Consider the following 19,652-nt stretch of genomic DNA (forward strand, 5'->3'; position numbering starts at 1 on the left):
CAGAAAATGACTGTAAATGATACGGGTAGAGGGGGCAAAAAGGGAAAGTCGGGACCGGGGAGCTAAACAGACGAAGCCCCCACAATTCTGAATTTCCAAGGGGCTCCCAGATAGATAAAACTGTGTGGTAATCAGAGTGAAGTGTCTCTCCCTCCCTTCCCCCCAAAAAGAGAGAAAAAAAACGCCATCAAAAAAGGAGTTGAGGGATGGAGGGATTAGGGTGGTGAGAGACTTTACTACGCTCTTTTTGTGCTCGGAACCTGCAGGATTAGAGATAACAAATGTTAGGGAAGGACACGCACCTGCTGTGAGGGAGAGGGGCGAAAGGGGCGAGGGAGCGCACCCCCGCTTAAACAGCAAGAGTGGGCTTTGGTGCCTCCGTGCCAAATGAAAGGAAGGGAGGAGAGGAGAGGGAGAAGAGAGGGAGGAGAAGAGAGGGAGGAGAAGAGGGAGAGGATGAAGGAGAAGTAGAGAATGAGCTGGGGAAAAAATGGAACGAATACAAAGTCAAATTTGTAATCGTCAAACGGATCAAAGAATATGGATTTGTTGTACGGGGGTAGGCTCAGCATACTTGAGCTTGGACGTGAGCTTCAATAACTGATGTGCTTCTATGTGGGACCCATCAGCCCATGTCTATTATCTTTGTGTAATAACCCCTTAATTAATCAATTTCTCGATCAAACAAACAAGAACAGAAACATCCCATATCCTCTCTAACCTTCTCTCTTAAACTCTCCTCCTTCCTTCCTCCCTCCTCCCTTCCGTCAGTCCCTCCATCTTGTTCCGCTCTCCTCCGTCTCTCTGGGTCGAGTGGGGCTGAAATTGCAGCTGGGGCCTAGGGACCTCCCCCTGTGCTATCATTAGTGACCCCGGCACAGGCAGAACTCAGACTGGTCAATCAACAATTAAAAGCCGTCTGTAGCCACTAACTCAATTCAGCCGGCTGGCTTAATGCCTTGATGCGGCCCCGGCGCAGACCCGGCACGCACACAGGCCAGACAGCAGAGAGACAGGCTGGCTGGTCAGTGCCTTAGCCATGACCCCTTGTTTGGTAAGGGCACGAACGTTTGGTTACTCCTACACTCACCCCTATATTTAACATTGTTTTAACCCTCTAGGTGTGTTGAAAACACAACAACTACAACAGCCTGAGCACACGACTAGAGGTTTGCTCATTTTACCATACCCTCATGCTCAGGTCGCGACCCCTGTACTAGTTTGTCGGCGTATGGAGATGTACTACCGGCTGCACTTCCACCTAAGGTTTCGACCCCAGTGTGCCCTCAATACTCAGCTTGACCTTTTGTTTTTCTGGACTTAATTCATTTAGTGGGTGGTGCATTTAGAATTGAGAGCCACCTGCTAGCTCCCACACACAAATGGATGCACACACATACACACAAATGAATATGCACACACATACCAACACGCTAGCGTATGCAAGTAGGCACACACACACTTACACAAATGAATGTGCCCACACACATACACACACACACACACACACGCTTCAGTTGCTCCATATGTTTCCCATATTCATTGTATAATCCCATTCTCTAGAAAGACTTGAAATCTAATATAAAGGCAAAATGGAGAATAACTGCAGGGGCCGGTAAACGAAGCATAAAGACCCCAAGTGACCGAGGGGAATTATTTGGCTCCATTAAGCAAGCATTAACATGAATTACTATCTAATTAAAATTAAACAGCTCATTAATAACTTTCCAGTGGGCCTCTGACTGCAGCTAAGTTATCTGGTGAGTGCGCAGTAGTGTGTGTGTGTGTGTGTGTGTGTGTGTGTGTGTGTGTGTGTGTGTGTGTGTGTGTGTGTGTGTGTGTGTGTGTGTGTGTGTGTGTGTGTGTGTGTGTGTGTGTGTGTGTGTGTGTGTGTGTGTGTGTGTGGCTGGAGTTGTCTGTTATTGTGCCAGAACCAGGGGAGTAACCGGAGGGGCAGGACTGATCACTCTACACCCCAGAGAAAAGTCTGCTGGATCAAATAAGGTCTCTGTCTTTCTATCTCTCTCTCTCTCTATCACTCTCTCTCTCTCTCTCACTCTCTTTCTCTATCTCGCTCAGCTGCTGGGAATTACGTATTGTAAGAAGTCTGCCTTAACTTTCTTAATGGGTTTGATATACTGCATGTTGTAGGTTCGTTATCCCAGCTTTTATTGATGCATGTTTTTAATAAGCATACTATTTCTTAAAGGTAAATCAGAAACAAAATGTGATCAAGATAGTAAGCCTATCTGTCTGAACATTTTAAACCCACTAGTGAACATTTACTGACATGACACTCAAAGAAATCCAGCTTAAATAATATCCCTCTATAACGGTACACGAGGATAAATCTGATTACAGGATTATAGAAAGAGAATAACTAATAAACCAAAAGAAAAATAACCGCAGGTTAACTCATGTATGCAATATCTAGTATCCCTGCCTGATATTGAAGTAGGTGTGTACACTGTCATTACATTCAACTTGTTGTCTTCCATTGTGAATAGTATCAATTGATGTTACTGACAAAAAAACTATGCAATAGTCAAATGGAAAATAGTTCAGCCATATCTCATTGATTCACATAACTTTTACAGCTTTTGTTTTTTTTCAAAACGTTTACCTCACCTGTTACTAACCTCTTCTAAACTGAGAGGTTTTTCAAATTCATTTTTTGGGGTACCCAAACCAAATATCCTCTCAATTTCAACAGAGACACAATCCTCCTATTATAGAAATACATATTTTAAATTGTGTACTCAAGAAAATCCATATGTGTCCTCTTATTAAAATCTACAGTATGTAAATATTTAAAGGGATAGATTTCCAGGTTGAATGGGGTAAACAACACAGCAAACGATCCCTTTAATTGATGTAATTTGTCATAAAGTACAACCTTCAACCTGCAGAAGTGAATCTATCTATTCTTTTACTTCAGTTAACGTGGACGCTCGCTCTCTCCGCGAGGCCAACTTTGCTCGTTCATTTTCCGGTCCAGTATGAAGAAAAGAGACAGAGGATGAAAGGGTGGCTAGGTAGAGAGGAAGGATGGGTGGGCTGAGGGGGAGACGCAGGACGGATGGACGTTCGGCAGGGGGCAACATGCTTACACCAGCGGAGGCTGCTGAGGGGAGAACGACTCATAATAATGGCCGGAACGGAGCGAATGGAACGGCATCAAACACATGGAAACCATGATTCCGCTCCAGTCATGACCACGAGCCCATCCTCCCCAATTAAGGTGCCACCAACCTCCTGTGGCTTACACACACACGCACGTGTAGTGCGTGACAACTCAGCCCGCCGGGTGGCGTGGTATGTCCTGTTGGGGTCGTAACCTGCGTGTTGCTGAGATTGCGTGAGGCTGTGTTGTCTTCAGGCCCCTGTCAGGAGAGAAGAGGAGAGAAGAGGAAGTCAACACCGGCTCTGGGATGATCATATTAATGCTTCTCCTAATCATTTCAACAAAGGGCACGAGAGATAGAGGAGGAAAGGGGGGAAAGGGAGGGCAGGAAAGGAGGAAAAGAGATGAATAAGGAAGTAACACGAAGAAGAAGAAGGCGATGATGATGAGGGCAACAATGATGACGACGGCGATGACGACGACGATGATGACGGTGATGGCAGGAAATCAAGAACGGTGTAGAATGATGCTGATCTGAGCGAAACAAAAATAAGTGAGCAACAGTGTCTTTGGGATCTAACCAACTTGGCCTTTCCTTTAACACCACAACGTATGATTAAGCAACATCAGCACATAAAGCTGAGCAGAACTAGTCGAAAGAATAACAAAACACTACTGTACTCAGCATTTTAATAACAATGGAACCCCTTTCCAAATCCAGGAGATTTCGAAATCCAAAGCACAACACAACCATATTTCACGAAATAACTATAATTCGATAGACCTTTGCAGGTGGAGGAAGAGCAGAGGAAAGAGAGAGGGAGACAGTGAGAGAGAGAGAGAGAGAGAAGAAGAGATGGTGATGCTGCCTAAATGTATTCAGGTGCATGCATCTCACCCCTCCAGCCCACAAGCTGTTTACCTCTCTATCAGTCAGTCTCTAAGAGAGCAGGGACCCCATCCATATTCACACAGCCACAAATTCCACTGCTTATCTCGACCAACCTTCTAAAACCTCCCTATGTTCCCCACATACATACATACATACATACATACATACATAAACACATCTTTATGGAAGCGAGAGGCAAACCAAGAGGCATAGGCACACACGTCCAGGAGGGGGGGGGGGGGATAAGGATCACCTTGAATTCAAAGTAGAGGATTGGGTCCCTCTGTGGACGGACAGGAAGCCACACAGGTTAGGGCTGATGGTTGAAGCCCAGGCACCAACACCCCAGCAGACAGGACAGGAGACAGGACAGACAGACAGACAGGAGCTGAGAAGGGGCTTAGGCATCCCAAGCCTGATGCTTTCAAGCCCGTCACGGAGTTAGATGGAAGGTTTGGAACTCTGAAAGTAAAGTGAAAAGTGATCCTGATATAGTAAATTGTATATTGGCTTTAATTGTGTTATCGATTAGTGTTTGTGTGTGTTCTCTTGTTCCTATAATCCATCATATTCTATTCTATTGGTATTCTAATACTTTGATATCCTAATGTTTGGTAAGAGACATGGACACCTGTGCAAACAAAGGATGTCCATTATCTCTGACCATCTGATCATTTTAAATGTAGGATTTTACTGTTATCTTTTACTACTGTTGTAGTATGAGATTAATACAATGATTTCATTTTAGGCATCAAGTGAGAAATTATATTCTGAACTTTGACCACCAAAGTATGCAAAATACAATTTCCTAAAATAGCTTCATTAAAAATGTAAATACTCTAATAATGGCGCCAGGTTGTTGTGTTTTATTTGTCATTCCCTTTTGGGAAGTGGCATTAAGTGGGCAAGCGGGATATTTTGGTGCTGGCAGCTTTAAAACATGAACGATAGGAAAGGAACGGACACAAATAGACTGTTCAAAGAGTGGTTGGCTGCGCACCACAGACACATCACGAGTAGGGGGAGCGGTACCCCATTCTGCTGCGCGCGGTGCTGATCAGGGATTGAAGTTAGGAACTCTCTCCACGACTAATTGCGCGCCGGTGCCTTTTCATGAATATTCATCCCACATCGTGTTCAGACCCCCGCCTAATTAGTATAAGAAATAGGGAGAAATCTCGCACCTTTTACCACAAGAGAAACGTTCCCCTCGCATTCTCAGGGGGATGCTGGCAGAAGCGCCGAGTTCATTAGCCAAAAATGAATGGAAAAAAAGTTACCTGAAAAGCATAGGACGTTGGTCATTTACGCACTAGGCAAATGAGCTATTGCGATCGTGTAGTCATTGCCTATTTCGCATTTCTATCAAAAAAGAAAGACTGAAAGTGGGGGAAAGTACAATTATCTGAATTGTGGAAGTTTGTGAATAATAGCTATTTTCTGAATTTTTTAATCCAAATTTAGAAGTGGCAGGTGCAACGGTCGATTGAATGACCCTCTGGAAGTGGAATAAAGGTGTGTTTAACATCAAATGCAGTGCAGGAAATGGGGTTCCTTTCTGGGACTATGCAGAGAGACGTCTAGCATACAATGTGTCTAATTATAGGAACTTAAAATCATCATCCTCCATCTGAGTTTGAGAAAGGTATTGTTGTGAAATGGCTTTCAGAAAGCACCAGCTTCTAGGCTTAATTGTTTGGAGGAATATAAAATACTTTTGTTTAACCTCTTGAGTTTTGACATTTTTCTTTTTTTTTAGCTCATGGGCAGACAAGCATAGAGGAAATACACATATTTGACTTTGACCTTTAGAAATAGATTCAAAGCTACAGTAGGCTAGGCCTGTAATTCTAGGCACTGGGTGACAGTTGTTGAAAGTGCATTCAAATTGATATGTGACTGTTATCCTAAAGAGTTTTATTAGCCTATTAAAAAGACAATCCCTGCAACTTTATCTAATTTATTTTAAAACAGAATTAGGCCTCAATGTCCTTGTTTGAATTTGTCATTCGTGTCATATTTTTTTTACTTCCTTATTGTGCACCAGTTGTGAATACTATAATTGTACAAATATTATTTTAGATTATAAATACTGTTAGACTGTTATGTTGTGGGGGTAGGCCTTTCGGGTATTTGAATATTGATGTTTTTGTTGTTTAATCTTTCAGAATTGCCTTCTAGGAACATGGTTAGGCTACATTAAGAGTGGATGGGGTGGCTGTTGGCTGAGGCGCGTCCAGGTTATAATTGTATTCAAGTCGAGGAGGTCTCACTTGAGGCTTCAACACGTGACTGGCAGGGAGCGCAAGGAAGACTATAAGGGAAAAATGTTTTTATTTTTTTATTTTTTTATAAATACTTCTAATACCAGTGGGCAAATGTCCAGTGAGCACAAAACATCACAGGACGACATTGTTGTAGTTCATGAACACACGCGCAATTGGAAATAATGATGGTGAGTTTATTGTAGACAGTGCAAACACGAAATGCTACAGCCTACTGCTAAGACACACATGCACTTTCATCCTATTTTATACAGATAGATTGTCTATCTATTTTTCCAAAATGTTCATAGACCAAATAGGCTACAGCGTAAGTCCATTGCTTCACCATAGAGTTAGCCAACCACAATGAATACTAACATTTCTGCATAGGCTAGTGCACTTGGACGTGACCGGACTATAAAAAAGAGCCGTGCACGAAAAGGGGACGGGAAGGATGTTTAGAAAAAGTTCAATGTGACACAAGGCAGACTGTTGAAAACGGAGACTATTATTTTGGGACAGGGTCACCCGGGCTTCCTCAACTCGCATCACCATGCCTTATACTCACTAGTCAGCTACTGAAACCCCATAATTGTGTGTTCCACTGTCTTTTTTTATGAATTCATCATATCGTGACCTCTTTTTTTTGCCTTTTCCTGTATCGCCTATCATTCATCAGCAGTAAGATGCGTGTCATCCCTTTCAACGCTCTTTCCATAGCAACCTCGTGCATCTTAGCAAAAATTCACCTAGTTCCACACAAGGCCATATTCTTTACCAAGAGAGGGTTGAGCATCGGGATATTTATTTTCCACAGCTCCTCGAGCTGGCTGGCAAAGCACAAGAGTTGGTCTGTATGCCTGTGGCTGCCCCGGCAGCACCGCTTCCCCGGCAGAAATGACTTTTTATAGACTTGGAGACGAGAATGACTGAATGGTAACGCATCTTCATTAACTGAGGCATGGAAGTGACTCTCCGGAAGCAGTCACAACCCGACAGAGTGGTCTCCAAGGGTTCAGGAATCTTTCAAGTCCTTACAAAAATGTTCGGCCCTGACTTAACATCTTACAAATGAACAAGCAAAGGCCCTTGACAGATCAAGTGATATTCCGATTCATCTAAACTATTTTACTCAAGTGGAAATTGTGTATTAGGTTACTGAATGCATCAAAGCAACACACAACGCGTTTTGATATTTACATTATTTGCATATCGAATAGTCTGAAGAGGTTGTGTTTACAAGCCTATTAGATGTGTAAATATGGCCTACCTGTTTTTTTTAGATGATTAAATCCAAGGTAGAACGGATAATGGCTTTATTTGACATTTAATCAGTCACTGAGCTGTAGCCTATAACACTGCTATAATTATGTTTTGAAAGAAAACAGACATTTCGACAACAACTAATATTGCATCATTCTATTGGAATACATCCTAAAATATTTTGTACGTTATGAAATAAAAATTCCGGAAGTTCCTCTGTAACCTTTTAATGATTTCTAAATGACACCTGACCGACTCTTGGGAATTGTCTCCCCTTAGTCGATCCAAACGAAATATATAAAGGTTGGACGGGAAAAACCACGCCTTTCAAGAGATGGTGACGAGCACCTGTGACCCCAAGAGCATCTTAACCACACACGCACCATATTCTTCAGTGTCGTGTCGTGCCAGAGTGAAGTAAGGACACACGTAGCAGAAAAGAGAGCAAACTTACCGTTAAATCGTGCTCTAGTCCAGGGATTCAAATGAATAAATAGTACAGTGCGTCCCACTGTAGCCTACAAACAGAGAGAAGTGTCGCGTGAGAGACGAGAACAACATAAACACGCGCGTGAGATAAAAAAAAAATCATTCAGGTAAATAATTAAAATAAAGAGTGATGCCTGAAAAAGCTTACAAAAAGCTTCGGTTTTAGAAGGAGTGGAACATGCGCCTGATTGCGGACTTTTAGGCGACTGGAACTGGAGAGATGTAAGATTTGTTTAAAGCCCCGCATTTCCATTTAAGAACGTGATTGTGTTTGCAAAGATCCCTTTCAATCTTCGCATCTCCCCCCTCTCTACCCCTCAGCGTCTCCGAGGCTGCTTTGCAATTCATAGAATTGGTAATTTGCTATTGGGACAAAACGTGAAGGGAAAACTAATCAGATCAACCCGGAGAGGAGTGTGGAAGAAGCCAAGAGGGAAAAACACAGGATTTTCACTCTAAGTTGCTGTTTAGTAAAATGCTTCGAGAGAAACGCTATAAAATACCTTCTGCTTTTCATCAGCTTTGCATATAGGTCCACATTGTCACGGGTGGTCAAATTGAACGTGATATTTGGAGATCATTTTATTTGACAACCATAACTTTTTAAGAAGGTACTCTTATAGTACTCTTATACAGTTTAGACATTTTATTCATTTAGCAGACGCTCTTACGCAGAGCGATTTACGGTTACACTTATAACCACAATTTGAATCCTGACACACATTATTATCCATGCCCTTGTTAATTTAGCATAATACAAAAATTTGCAGATTCATGTTACAATTTTCCAAAGCCCAATCCAATGACAAAAGTGTAAGTGCACGTGTGTGTGTGTGTGTGTGTGTGTGTGTGTGTGTGTGTGTGAGAGAGAGAGAGAGAGAGAGAGAGAGAATGATAAGCCTTGATGAGGAGATCATAAACTCGAATAAAAGGTTCTCGATAGAACCAAAAAGGGTTCTATGCTTGCTTCATATATGGCACCCTTAAGGTTCTATACAGAACCGAAATAGGTTTAATATTGAACCCTATATGGAACCCAAAGTGAAGAAGAACCCCTGGTGTTCTGATCAAACAACCATACAAAAGGGTTCTATATAGAACCTTTAGGTGTGACATATATGAAGCAAGCAATAGAACCACTTTTGGTTCTATCCAGAACCTTTTTTTCTAAGTGGTTAACATTGGAAATGTCATAAACAATTGGGATAAAGGATTAAATGGTAGCCTTTATTATTAAAGAAAACGCATTGAGATTTGTCACACCTCACCGTATTCAAAGAAATATCTACATCACACAGTTCTTATTAGCATGCATCTCTTTTTGTGGGTGGTTGTAATTCTGGAACACCACACTATAAGAATACGAATCTACTTAAATAGGGAGCGCTGCAGTTAGTCATCACTGACTAAAAGGATATCAAGGTGGAGGGGGGGTTTTGTCACCCCATCAAAAAGATCCCCGTACTCCCCCACGTGGTTATTTGCAAAACAACCCGAACGAACCCAACGAAACCCAATCATTTCCTACTGTATTCCAACCCTCTCCGCCCTGGCTTGGAGAGAGAGGATGGAGGAAAGAATGAGAAAGGAGCGACCAATTGCGAGTGACTGGGTTCTGTGCGCCTGCGACGTGCAAACAAGCAGCCCACGAGAAAGGGATAACAAAAACCTAGGTCATATCCAGAGACCGTGAAGTTACCAATACCCTAAAATATAAATGTATATATATAGAATATAGAATTAACATGTTTCTATATAGTATATGTGAAACAGAGCCCTATTCGTTATGTGCGTAAAATGCGCTCTGCAACGTAGGCGATGCCTCTTGTGGGCTTGAATCCGTAAGGAGCCAATACAAGCGAAGAGGAGGCGTGTCTTAGCTCTTCCCCAAGACCTCCCAGAGCAGGTTGTTGCGTTTTTAGCTCTAAAGCCTCCAGACCTCCGAAGTACTCGTCAGTTTTCGAAGTCGGAGCCATGGCTACAACAGCTCAGTATATTCCGCGGAATAACTCATTACCGTCCAACCCGCTCATGCATCCGGATTCGGACAGGATGCACCAGGGGACGACCTACAGAGAGGTGCAGAAAATGATGCACCACGAGTACTTGCAAGGGCTAGCGGCGACCAACACCGGACATCCGATGAGCCTGACGCACCACCAGTGGCTGCCCACCTCCAACACCGACTGGACCAGCGGCACCCATATCGGGCAACAGGAGCACAACAAAGCCAGCGTTCAGGCGAGCCGAGAGGACCTGAGCAGCGGCTTCCACCATAGATCTCACCTGGTGCACCAGCAGACGCAGAGTAGCCACCATGGGTCGTGGGCGCCAACCACGACGCACCACTTGTCCCCGCTGTCCCCTGCCTCCAACGGTCACCAGTCGCTAGTCTACTCGCAGCCGGGATACACGAACCTCAACGCCATGCTAAGTCCCCAGCCCGCCTCTCTGCACCACGGCATGCGGGACCCGCTCCACGACGACACAGGTAGCCATGACAACCAGATGGAGTCCCCCCAGCAGGCGTTCAGCCACCACCAGGACCACTCAGACGAGGATGCGCCCAGCTCCGACGACCTGGAGCAGTTCGCCAAGCAGTTCAAGCAGCGAAGGATCAAACTGGGCTTTACACAGGCGGACGTGGGCTTGGCCTTGGGTACCCTGTACGGAAACGTCTTTTCTCAGACCACTATCTGCAGGTTCGAGGCACTGCAGCTCAGCTTCAAGAACATGTGCAAACTTAAGCCACTGCTAAACAAGTGGCTGGAGGAGACAGACTCAAACACGGGCAGTCCCACCAATCTGGACAAGATTGCTGCGCAGGGCAGGAAACGAAAGAAGAGGACCTCGATTGAAGTTGGGGTGAAAGGGGCGCTGGAAAATCATTTCTTAAAATGTCCCAAGCCCTCTGCCCATGAAATCACCAGCTTAGCCGGCTCTCTTCAATTAGAAAAAGAGGTTGTCCGTGTTTGGTTTTGCAACAGAAGACAAAAAGAGAAAAGAATGACGCCGATAGGGGTCCCTCATCCGAATATGGAGGACGTATATTCTCAAGCGGAGACACCCCCTCTTCACCACACATTACAGAGTCCTGTGCAGTGACTGTTTTCATGAACAATCCTACAATTTCGGGGGAAACAAGAAAAAAAATGGAAAGGACTATGGAGTTAACAGTATTTCATTTTGTTTTACTGAGAGAGAACAGAGACATGGCAAAGTTGGACAGACAGATGAGTTTTGTCCCAGTAACCGGAGCTTGTGTTACAACAACAAATAGGTAGAATGGAAAATGGTTGAAAAGAAAAACATACACTATTACTGAATTGATTTCGTTCACATTTTAAATGAAACAAATATCTTTATTTACCAAAATTCTATGGAGGAGATAAAGTAAATTCGATGTTTCGTGGCTGTTCAAAGGGAAACGATGAAATGTTGCAAGTGGTGTCTTGAACTGATGGCGCTCACCACAGTGCGAGGTGGTTGCCTGAAAACGATCAACAAAGGAGACACACACACACAATGAACATTTTGATTTTCAGGCTTAAAACCCATTAACCAATATTTCAAATTATTAGCCTATTCTTTCGCTTTGTTCTATTAATTGTGATGTTTGATTTGTTTGGAATATTTTAACTTCAGTGTCTGTTCTGAAGACTGTTTTTATTGTTTCTCATTTTATAAGTGTACGGTAACTCATCAGAAACGCCTCCCTTACTCCTACTGTTGACACAACGTCATCTGGCCAGAGGAGTTTGTGAAAAGAGGATGGAAATTACGGCACCCGTTGATGACAAAAATCCCCACACTTAAATGCCAGATGCATTTCAAAATTGACGAATGCAACAGGACAGCTTACGTCTGGCAGCCTTAAAACATGTACGCTTTGCAGATAGCAACAGACGCTAAAAAAGGGCAATATGGATGAATACTTTATGAAACACGTGTTTGTTGTCGGTTTTTGGTGTTTGTTTTGATTATTATTTTTCCTTTTGTATGGAGCACTTATTCTTTCGTTGAACTGATCATTGCAATTTTATATTAGTTTTGTTTTCAGAATTTGTTTTGAGGTAGGCCTTTACTCGCTATTTTCATGTTTACAGGTTCCTAAAATCACTCCAGGGCGCCGTCAGCAACTTGCATTGCTAACTGCCAAGCTATTCCAACCACCTTTAGAACGAGATTGGTTTAATACGAAATGAAAGTGATATTCTCAGGTAACTTCAGTGCCCCAGGTCGAAGTGTCACGCTGTTCTCATTCTTTATATCATAATAAAAAGTAGAACTCGAATTCTGTACCTTCTGTATTGATCTGAAAGGTAGCCTGTGCTACACCCCATTCATTTACACCATTCCTATTATTGTATTATAACCACTATATACGGAGAAATTCAGAACATTCTCGAATGAAAAGTGATGAAGGGACCTGTTTTAGATATATTTATTTTTTTCGGATATGGAGAAGAAAGGAAAAACTGATTAACTAGCCTACTCGTGCGTTGCGTGTCATTTCTCAAGGGTCTGGTACATTCTGATGGACAGTAGCCTATAGTGCAATTGCATACTGCAGACAGTGCTATTCGATACAGCGGGGAAAAAACTTTCTTCAAAAAAATATTTGAAATGAAATGTTGCCAGGATTATTTCCGATGTGTAAATATGTCGAATATGTAAACATGTATTTGTTCTGAGATATTTTTTTTGGTTTGTTTTGTTTTTTTCGGCAGTTTTGTACACTTACTAATTCCAAGAAGATATTTTAATATGATTTCATTTATGAATCTGACCATTTATATATATATTTATTTCCTAAATGTGTTTGGAGCTTTTTGTTTGGCTCGGTTAATGGTTATGTTGCAGTGGATTTCAATATGTTTTGTTTACTACATTGGTTGTATGTTGATTGCTAAATGTAGACTGCAAAGTCACATTTCTCCTATTTATGTTATAGTAATATTTTATTACTTACATAAAACGTATATACAAGAAAAGGTATTTTGTCTTCATTCAAAAACCAAACCGTTTTCCTTTGTTGCTAACTATTGTGAAACCACCAGATGAGAAGAAAAAAAATATACAAATGTATGTGGTAAACAAAAATCCAATGCACTAAAATAGTGTGTTGTTCTTAACCCCTCTGATTTAAGCCGTCAGAAAGTGTTGACGACAACATGTGTTCACTTTAAACCAGTATTCCGTTATGTAATTGGGATTCATTTAAATCAGAGGCTGTGTACATGTGCTGTTTTAAAGGGAATAGACACAACAGTATGTTTACCTCGGGCATTCATATCCGCATCAAGTCCACACAATCCCTGACGTTGTTCACATCTCTGTGTAATCGCAGTATTAAATTGTGCAATATTATTACGAAAATAGTGTCTTTTTATTGACTGATGTACTATTAATATTATTAGGATTATTAGTTAATACTGTCATATGGTAATAACAATGTATTACCAGGTAAATAATAGTATGCTACATAGCAGCAATGTATCAGACTTGCTCTTGGTGCGCAGCAACATGCCGATTGTAATATTATTTATAACTAGTAGCCTACAGTGTTGAGGTACTTAGAAAATATGTCCTAAAATAACACCGTCTCTTGTATCTTAAACTTCTGCTTTGAGAACAAATAAAGTGCCTGCGAGGGATTTCTGAGTGTCTATAATCATACTAATAATGACCAAATGATGGGTTGTTAGGATATTAACTAAGCCAATGGAGCAGAGTCCAAGACCACACACACACACACACACACACACACACACACACACACACACACACACACACACACACACACACCTCTCCAAGTGTTCAGAATAAGTATAGGCTATAATAACAATTGGTTTTTCGTTTTAAACATCACGTTGATGTTATTAAATAAGCTGTGAAAGGCTAGGTTGAAGTAGATCAAAATGCAAAGAAATAGGCTCGCTAGCATTTGGAGCACATAAACACACCAGCTCCATTAAAACACGCACAGTAGGCTATGTGGCGCTATAGGCTACAGCTAACGCAGGACTACCGATAGCCATGTAAGAATAATTAGCAATCTGGACACAATTAGTTTGTATTATCTTTTGATATTCATATTAATAAGATAAAGACGACGCAACTTTGCTTTCTGGGAAGAAAACGAGATGTGGGTGGACATTATGCTACGGGGAAAATTGTTAGATGACAAGCCGTTCTGATTCAGCAAATGTAGGACTAATGTTGCAACTCATTCGCCAATGTCATTGCATCTCACCAGTTTCAACGCCGCAAATGACAGAGAAGTCAACAACAATTTGCTTTAATAACAGTCAAACTAATCCAATATTTCAGAGTTAGTCAAAAGTTCAAGGAAGCGTTTAACATCAAACTATATGAATTTAGCGCGAAGTATTGTTAAGTTTAGCCTAATATGTTCAGTTATAGCTCTAGAACTTAATCAAGACAATTTGTAAGTCGCTCTGGATAAGAGCGTCTGCTAAATGACTTAAATGTTAAATGTTAATACTGTACATCTGTGGTGTCCATATTTGACATTAGCACAATAAGAAATGTCGATTTACGTCTTCTGTGATTTACTCCACATTATATTAAGACTGTTTTACTTTAGCCTAATCCTAGCCAGCGATAGGCCTATTTTTAACAATGCATCGCATAAACAAATGCTATGGATTGAAAACATTTATTTTAGCCTTCAATAAAACCGAAAAGAATACTTTGCATTACTTGTTTGAATAAACCCTAACAAAAGCACGAACAATTTTTTTGAATAGCATACAGGTTATCGATATCAACTTGAGTGAAGGCAAACTTTTTGTCAGATAGGAATTCTTGAAGTGATGTTTAGAGACGTTAAAAGTTGTCCTTCAGGTAGAAAACCTGAGAACATAAGATTCACTCTCTCTCTCTGTTGGTGGGCCTATATAATGTCCTTTTATACACATGTCATCAAGGATATCCTTTTGTTTCCCTCCCACTCTTTGATACAATTTCATAATGCCAAGCGATTATGCATATTGACATTTCCACGTATTTCAGTCAACCAAATGTAGCTAATGATCTTTAGGCGCTCCTTGTAAAGTCATAAGAGCGCAAGGATTCTATCATCCAATAATAAATAGTATATTGGAGATTAATACAAAACTGATCAATTAGACGCACACATAGGTCCCTATAACTTCACATACGAATATATATAAGATACTGTAGGCCTTGAGAAGTGTCAGCTCAAACTGTTGTAAATGAGCCCAAATATGGCTTTACGATATTGAAGCATTTTGAAGAGAACGGCGAGTCTCAAGCGCCCCCAAATGGTACAACTCTGTTCCTACAACTGTAAGAGCTCAGGCGAGTCACTGAGCAATTTGTTTAAAATGTATTGGAAGAATAATACACAATATTATATCTGCATCAGTGGAGGCTGATGTCAAGTTCTACCACATCGATCTCGACAAACCATTTCTGTATGGACATCACTTTGTGCATGGGGGCATTGTCATGATGAAACAGGAAAGGGCCTTCCCCAAACTGTTGCCACAAAGTTGGAAGCACAGAATCGTCTAGAATGTCATTGTATGCTGTAGCGTTAAGATTTCCCTTCACTGGAACTAAGGGGCCAAGCACGAGCCATGAAAAATAGCCCCAGACCATTATTCTTCCTCCACCAAACTTTACAGTTGTCACTATGCATTGAGGCAGGTAGTGTTCTCCTGGCATCCGCCAAACCCAGATTCGTCCTTCAGACTTCCAGATGATGAAGCGTGATTCATCACTCCAGAGAATGCGTTTCCACTGCTCCAGAGTCCAATGGCGGCGAACTTTACACCACTCCAGCAGACGCTTGGCATTGTGCAGGGTGATCTTAGGCTTGTATGCGACTGCTCGGCCATGGAAACCCATTTCATGAAGCTCCCGACAAACAGTTATTGTGCTGACGTTGCTTCCAGAGGCAGTTTGGAACTCGGTAGTGAGTGTTGCAACTGAGGACAGACGATTTTTACTTGCCACGCGCTTCACCACTCTGTGGTCCCGTTCTGTGAGCTTGTGTGGCCACTTCACAATAACAGCACTTACAGTTGACCGGGGAAGCTCTCGCATGGGCAGAAATTTGCCGAACTGACTTGTTGGAAAAGTGGCATCCTATGACGGCGCTACGTTGAAAGGCCATTCTACTGCCAATGTTTGTCTATGGAAATTGCATGGCTGTGTGCTCAATTTTATACACCTGTCAGCAACGGGTGTGGCTGAAATATCCAATTCCACTAATTTAAGGGGTATCCACATACTTTTGTATATATAGTGTACATGGTACACAATAAAATAAATTCAATCTATAATCAGCATTTGACTGATAGGTCCTAAACATGTCGTGAAGTGGTTCTGTAGCAGAAGATTCTATGTACATCCCAAATGGTGTCCTATTCCCTATATAGTGCACTCCTTTTGACCAGCTCTGGTAAAATGTAGTGCACTATGTAAGGAATAGGGTGCCATTTGGGACACTGGATGTGCTCAAAACCCAACTAAACGGCCTGTCTGAATCACATATCCACATTGGATCCACACTAGACACCTGGGATTTGTGAGTTATTCGTTTCATAGGGAAGACACAGTCCTTAGAGAACTCTCCCGCCAGCATCACTCATTATCTGTTGGGGAACTTAAAATGGTGCCACGTTTGGACCTAAACCATGCAATACTGATCATACTTTTGTACTGGAATATGACTTTCAAAATCCCCACAAAAATCATGAAGCACAGCCTGGATGATGATAAAAACTCCCCCATCAGTCGTCATCCAATAAGCCAGATTCAACTGATGCAAACAGAGAAAGTGTATTATGCATACAACAAACACAGTACGACCTTTGGAATATCGTCATCTGTCCATATGGCTAAAGTGCATGCTGAACATGCTGGACCTGAACTAAATGAGATGCACCATCAGTAATGCCACATAGGCCCGTATTGAAGTGCAGTTGCGTGGACCCAGGAAGTGGAATTCAAACCAGCCCACAGCTGATGCAGTAGGAAGGTCAACGATGACATAATATGACTAATTACCTTTCACTAGTTCCCCATTTGCTATTTAGCTCTGCTGTGTGGCATGGCACAGGATGGACATCACCAGCACTAAGGACTTCCTGACACTATGCCTGACACTATAGGGAATAGGGTGCCATTTGGGAACTTTACGTAACAACGTAAAAAAAACTTTTAAAAAACTTGGTCAATGATGGTGTTGTGTCCATTGGAAGGAAATTCAAGAGACATTTCACTCCTACATGACAGTTTGTCAGATGTTTTCAGATGTCGTGGGACATGGTTTCATCTTGACATTAGACTACTTTATAGAGGTGTGAAAACATCTGGTAAACTACTATTTGAAAGTTTAATGTGCCTGGTACTTTTCGGACCGGGCTAGTAGATGATGTGCCAAACTAGCCCACCAGGCGAGTAACATTTCATATTGCAAAGATTTTGGACCTTTGGCTTGGTTGAATAACATCCGGGCTAGTAGAAATTGTGGAGTAGTTACCTATTTGGGTCATACAATAATCACCACCATTTTGTCTCATTAGTCAAGTCAGAAGTTAACACTCTCTCCTAGCCTGGTCCCAGATCTGTTTGACAATGACCATAGGTTGGATTTAGAAAGACAGCACAAATATATCTAGGACCAGGCCCATTCTCTCCCTGTCCTCTCCTTCCCATAACATACAGTACAGACTGACTGGTGCCAAGCACCATTTCGAGAGTAGTGCTGGAGCCAGCACTAGGCATTTGAACACAGCACACAGATGCCTGCCTGCTTGTCTGCCTGCCTAGCTCCTTCATCAGGGAAGTATCATCAAACACAGGAGATGTGGATTAGCGATGATTAGCAGGGATTAAAGCTGGTTAATGGTGGAAAAATACATTAGAAACCAGCGGCTCAGGGGGGATTTTGCTCGCACTAGAGGATTTGCATTGATCCGCAGCAAATGAATGAGGATTAGCCGCATCTATCTGCCAACAGATAAATAACATTAAGCGTATTATACGGCGTCGCCTGTTATTAACAACGTTACAAACAAGCACAACAATGCCGGCAATTATGGAAATAATGGGCTTGAATAATGCTCTTCAGTGCGATTCTCTCCCAACTCGCTGAGGAGGAGATACAGTAGCTAAGAGGATGCTGAAGACCTATGCTCCTGAGAAGGCTAAGACCCACAATACTAGATTGATACTACAACAAGGCCCTCAGGTATACATTGTATGGTATTGCTTGGTACAGTAAAGTGTTTTTCACATTACTGAGCCGAGCTGAACCGAGCTGATGTGGCCTGGTTAGGCATACACTATATCTGGAAGCATGCCGGAAAGGACAACGTGAAAAGTAAATATCAGAGCCAGCACAGTTCGGTTGGGGATGCTAGTGTGAAAAGGATATTAGAGTATTATGGGGTGTTCAAGTGTCCATTGTACAGTCTCTTTGGTGCACTAAGTTAGCTAAATTGATCATTCAGGAAGACGGTCACTATAGATGTAAATTCGATATTATTCACTCTGAACTACACTAACAGCCATTTACATTTTTTTTTATTAAAAATGAAAACAATAATTTCTTTAGTCTCTCTGTGTTTCATAATTTTCCTTCAATTCGCAAGAGGCCGGATGTATCTCACAGGAGAACGCATCCGAGCGAGCGAAAACAGAGCCCCTCTGTCTCTCTACGTGTAGGCCATCTATCTGATGCTGTCCGGTCCAAACGAGTATGACATTGTTGCCGCCCGTAGCATTAAAGCCAAGGGAAGCGAACGAGCATTTGGCCTCCCTTGATAAAAAAGTATAAAAAATTGGTCATCCAGTTTTGAGTTAAACTGAGCGAGCTCAACATTGAATGGTTCTGGTGCACCCAAAAAAAGTGCCAAGGGATTTTGGCATCACACCTATCAAATCCTATTGAGAGCATACATCATTGACAGAAACATTTGAATTGTTGCATCTTGTTGTATTGTTTTCCTCCAGTGGCTAGCTAGCTATCTAGCTAAAATTGTCCCTTACCTAAATTAGCCATGGATGGAAATAGGGATTTGGACTTGTGGTTTTACTTAATTCTCCGTACTGGCCAATGATTATTACGGCGATTCTGATCCAACCATTAATTCATACATTGTTGTGCCCCTGGCCTGAGAGGATGGAAGTTAAATATGTAGCTAGATGTAGAAGGCTAATGTTAACTAGCTAACGTTGCCCATGAATGGAAGTTAGGCTAGCGAGCAAGCATTTTAGCCAGGTAGCCTAGGACAACAAAAAATAAAAGTGTGTACTGTATGACAGAGTGATAGACCATTTCGTCAACATGAAAGAGAGGAGGATGACATTGGCGTTTCTCTCAAGGAGGGTAAGTCAACATGTGTTTCTGCTTACAAACGCACACACACACACACACACACACACACACACACACACACACACACACACACACACACACACACACACACACACACACACACACACACACACACACACACACACACACACAGAAATCAGAACCATGGACAGCCACATCAATTTAGCTTAAATAGTTTTTGGTATCTTTTAGTTGTCACTGTACTAGACTAAGCAGAGGTAA

At 42.0% G+C, this 19,652-nt stretch overlaps 1 protein-coding gene and 1 long non-coding RNA gene across 2 annotated transcripts in view; one reads left to right on the top strand and one right to left on the bottom strand.

Annotated features, from left to right (window-relative positions):
• The window catches only part of LOC115177167 (uncharacterized), an 8,929-nt gene extending 487 nt beyond the window's left edge, over window positions 1-8,442 (bottom strand). The window contains exons 1-3 of the long non-coding RNA XR_003872362.1: window positions 7,998-8,442; window positions 4,270-4,478; window positions 1-3,383 (exon numbers count right to left, since the gene is read on the bottom strand). The exon at window positions 1-3,383 is cut by the window's left edge and continues 487 nt beyond it. This is a non-coding gene — a long non-coding RNA (uncharacterized LOC115177167). The remainder of the gene's footprint in view (window positions 3,384-4,269; window positions 4,479-7,997) is intronic.
• A 1,492-nt stretch (window positions 8,443-9,934) lies between these two features.
• Window positions 9,935-13,411, top strand: pou3f1 (POU class 3 homeobox 1). The gene has a single exon (XM_029737728.1). The coding sequence runs from the start codon at window positions 10,007-10,009 to the stop codon at window positions 11,135-11,137; it is 1,131 nt and encodes a 376-aa protein (XP_029593588.1). The 5' UTR covers window positions 9,935-10,006; the 3' UTR covers window positions 11,138-13,411.
• The last annotated feature ends 6,241 nt before the right edge of the window (window positions 13,412-19,652 follow it).

The sequence above is a fragment of the Salmo trutta genome, chromosome 37 (assembly GCF_901001165.1).
Source record: "Salmo trutta chromosome 37, fSalTru1.1, whole genome shotgun sequence".
NCBI lineage: Eukaryota > Metazoa > Chordata > Actinopteri > Salmoniformes > Salmonidae > Salmo > Salmo trutta.

Excerpts from the sequence above, each read along its gene's own strand:
- pou3f1 (XM_029737728.1), top strand. The coding sequence starts at position 10,007 with ATGGCTACAACAGCTCAGTATATTCCGCGGAATAACTCATTACCGTCC.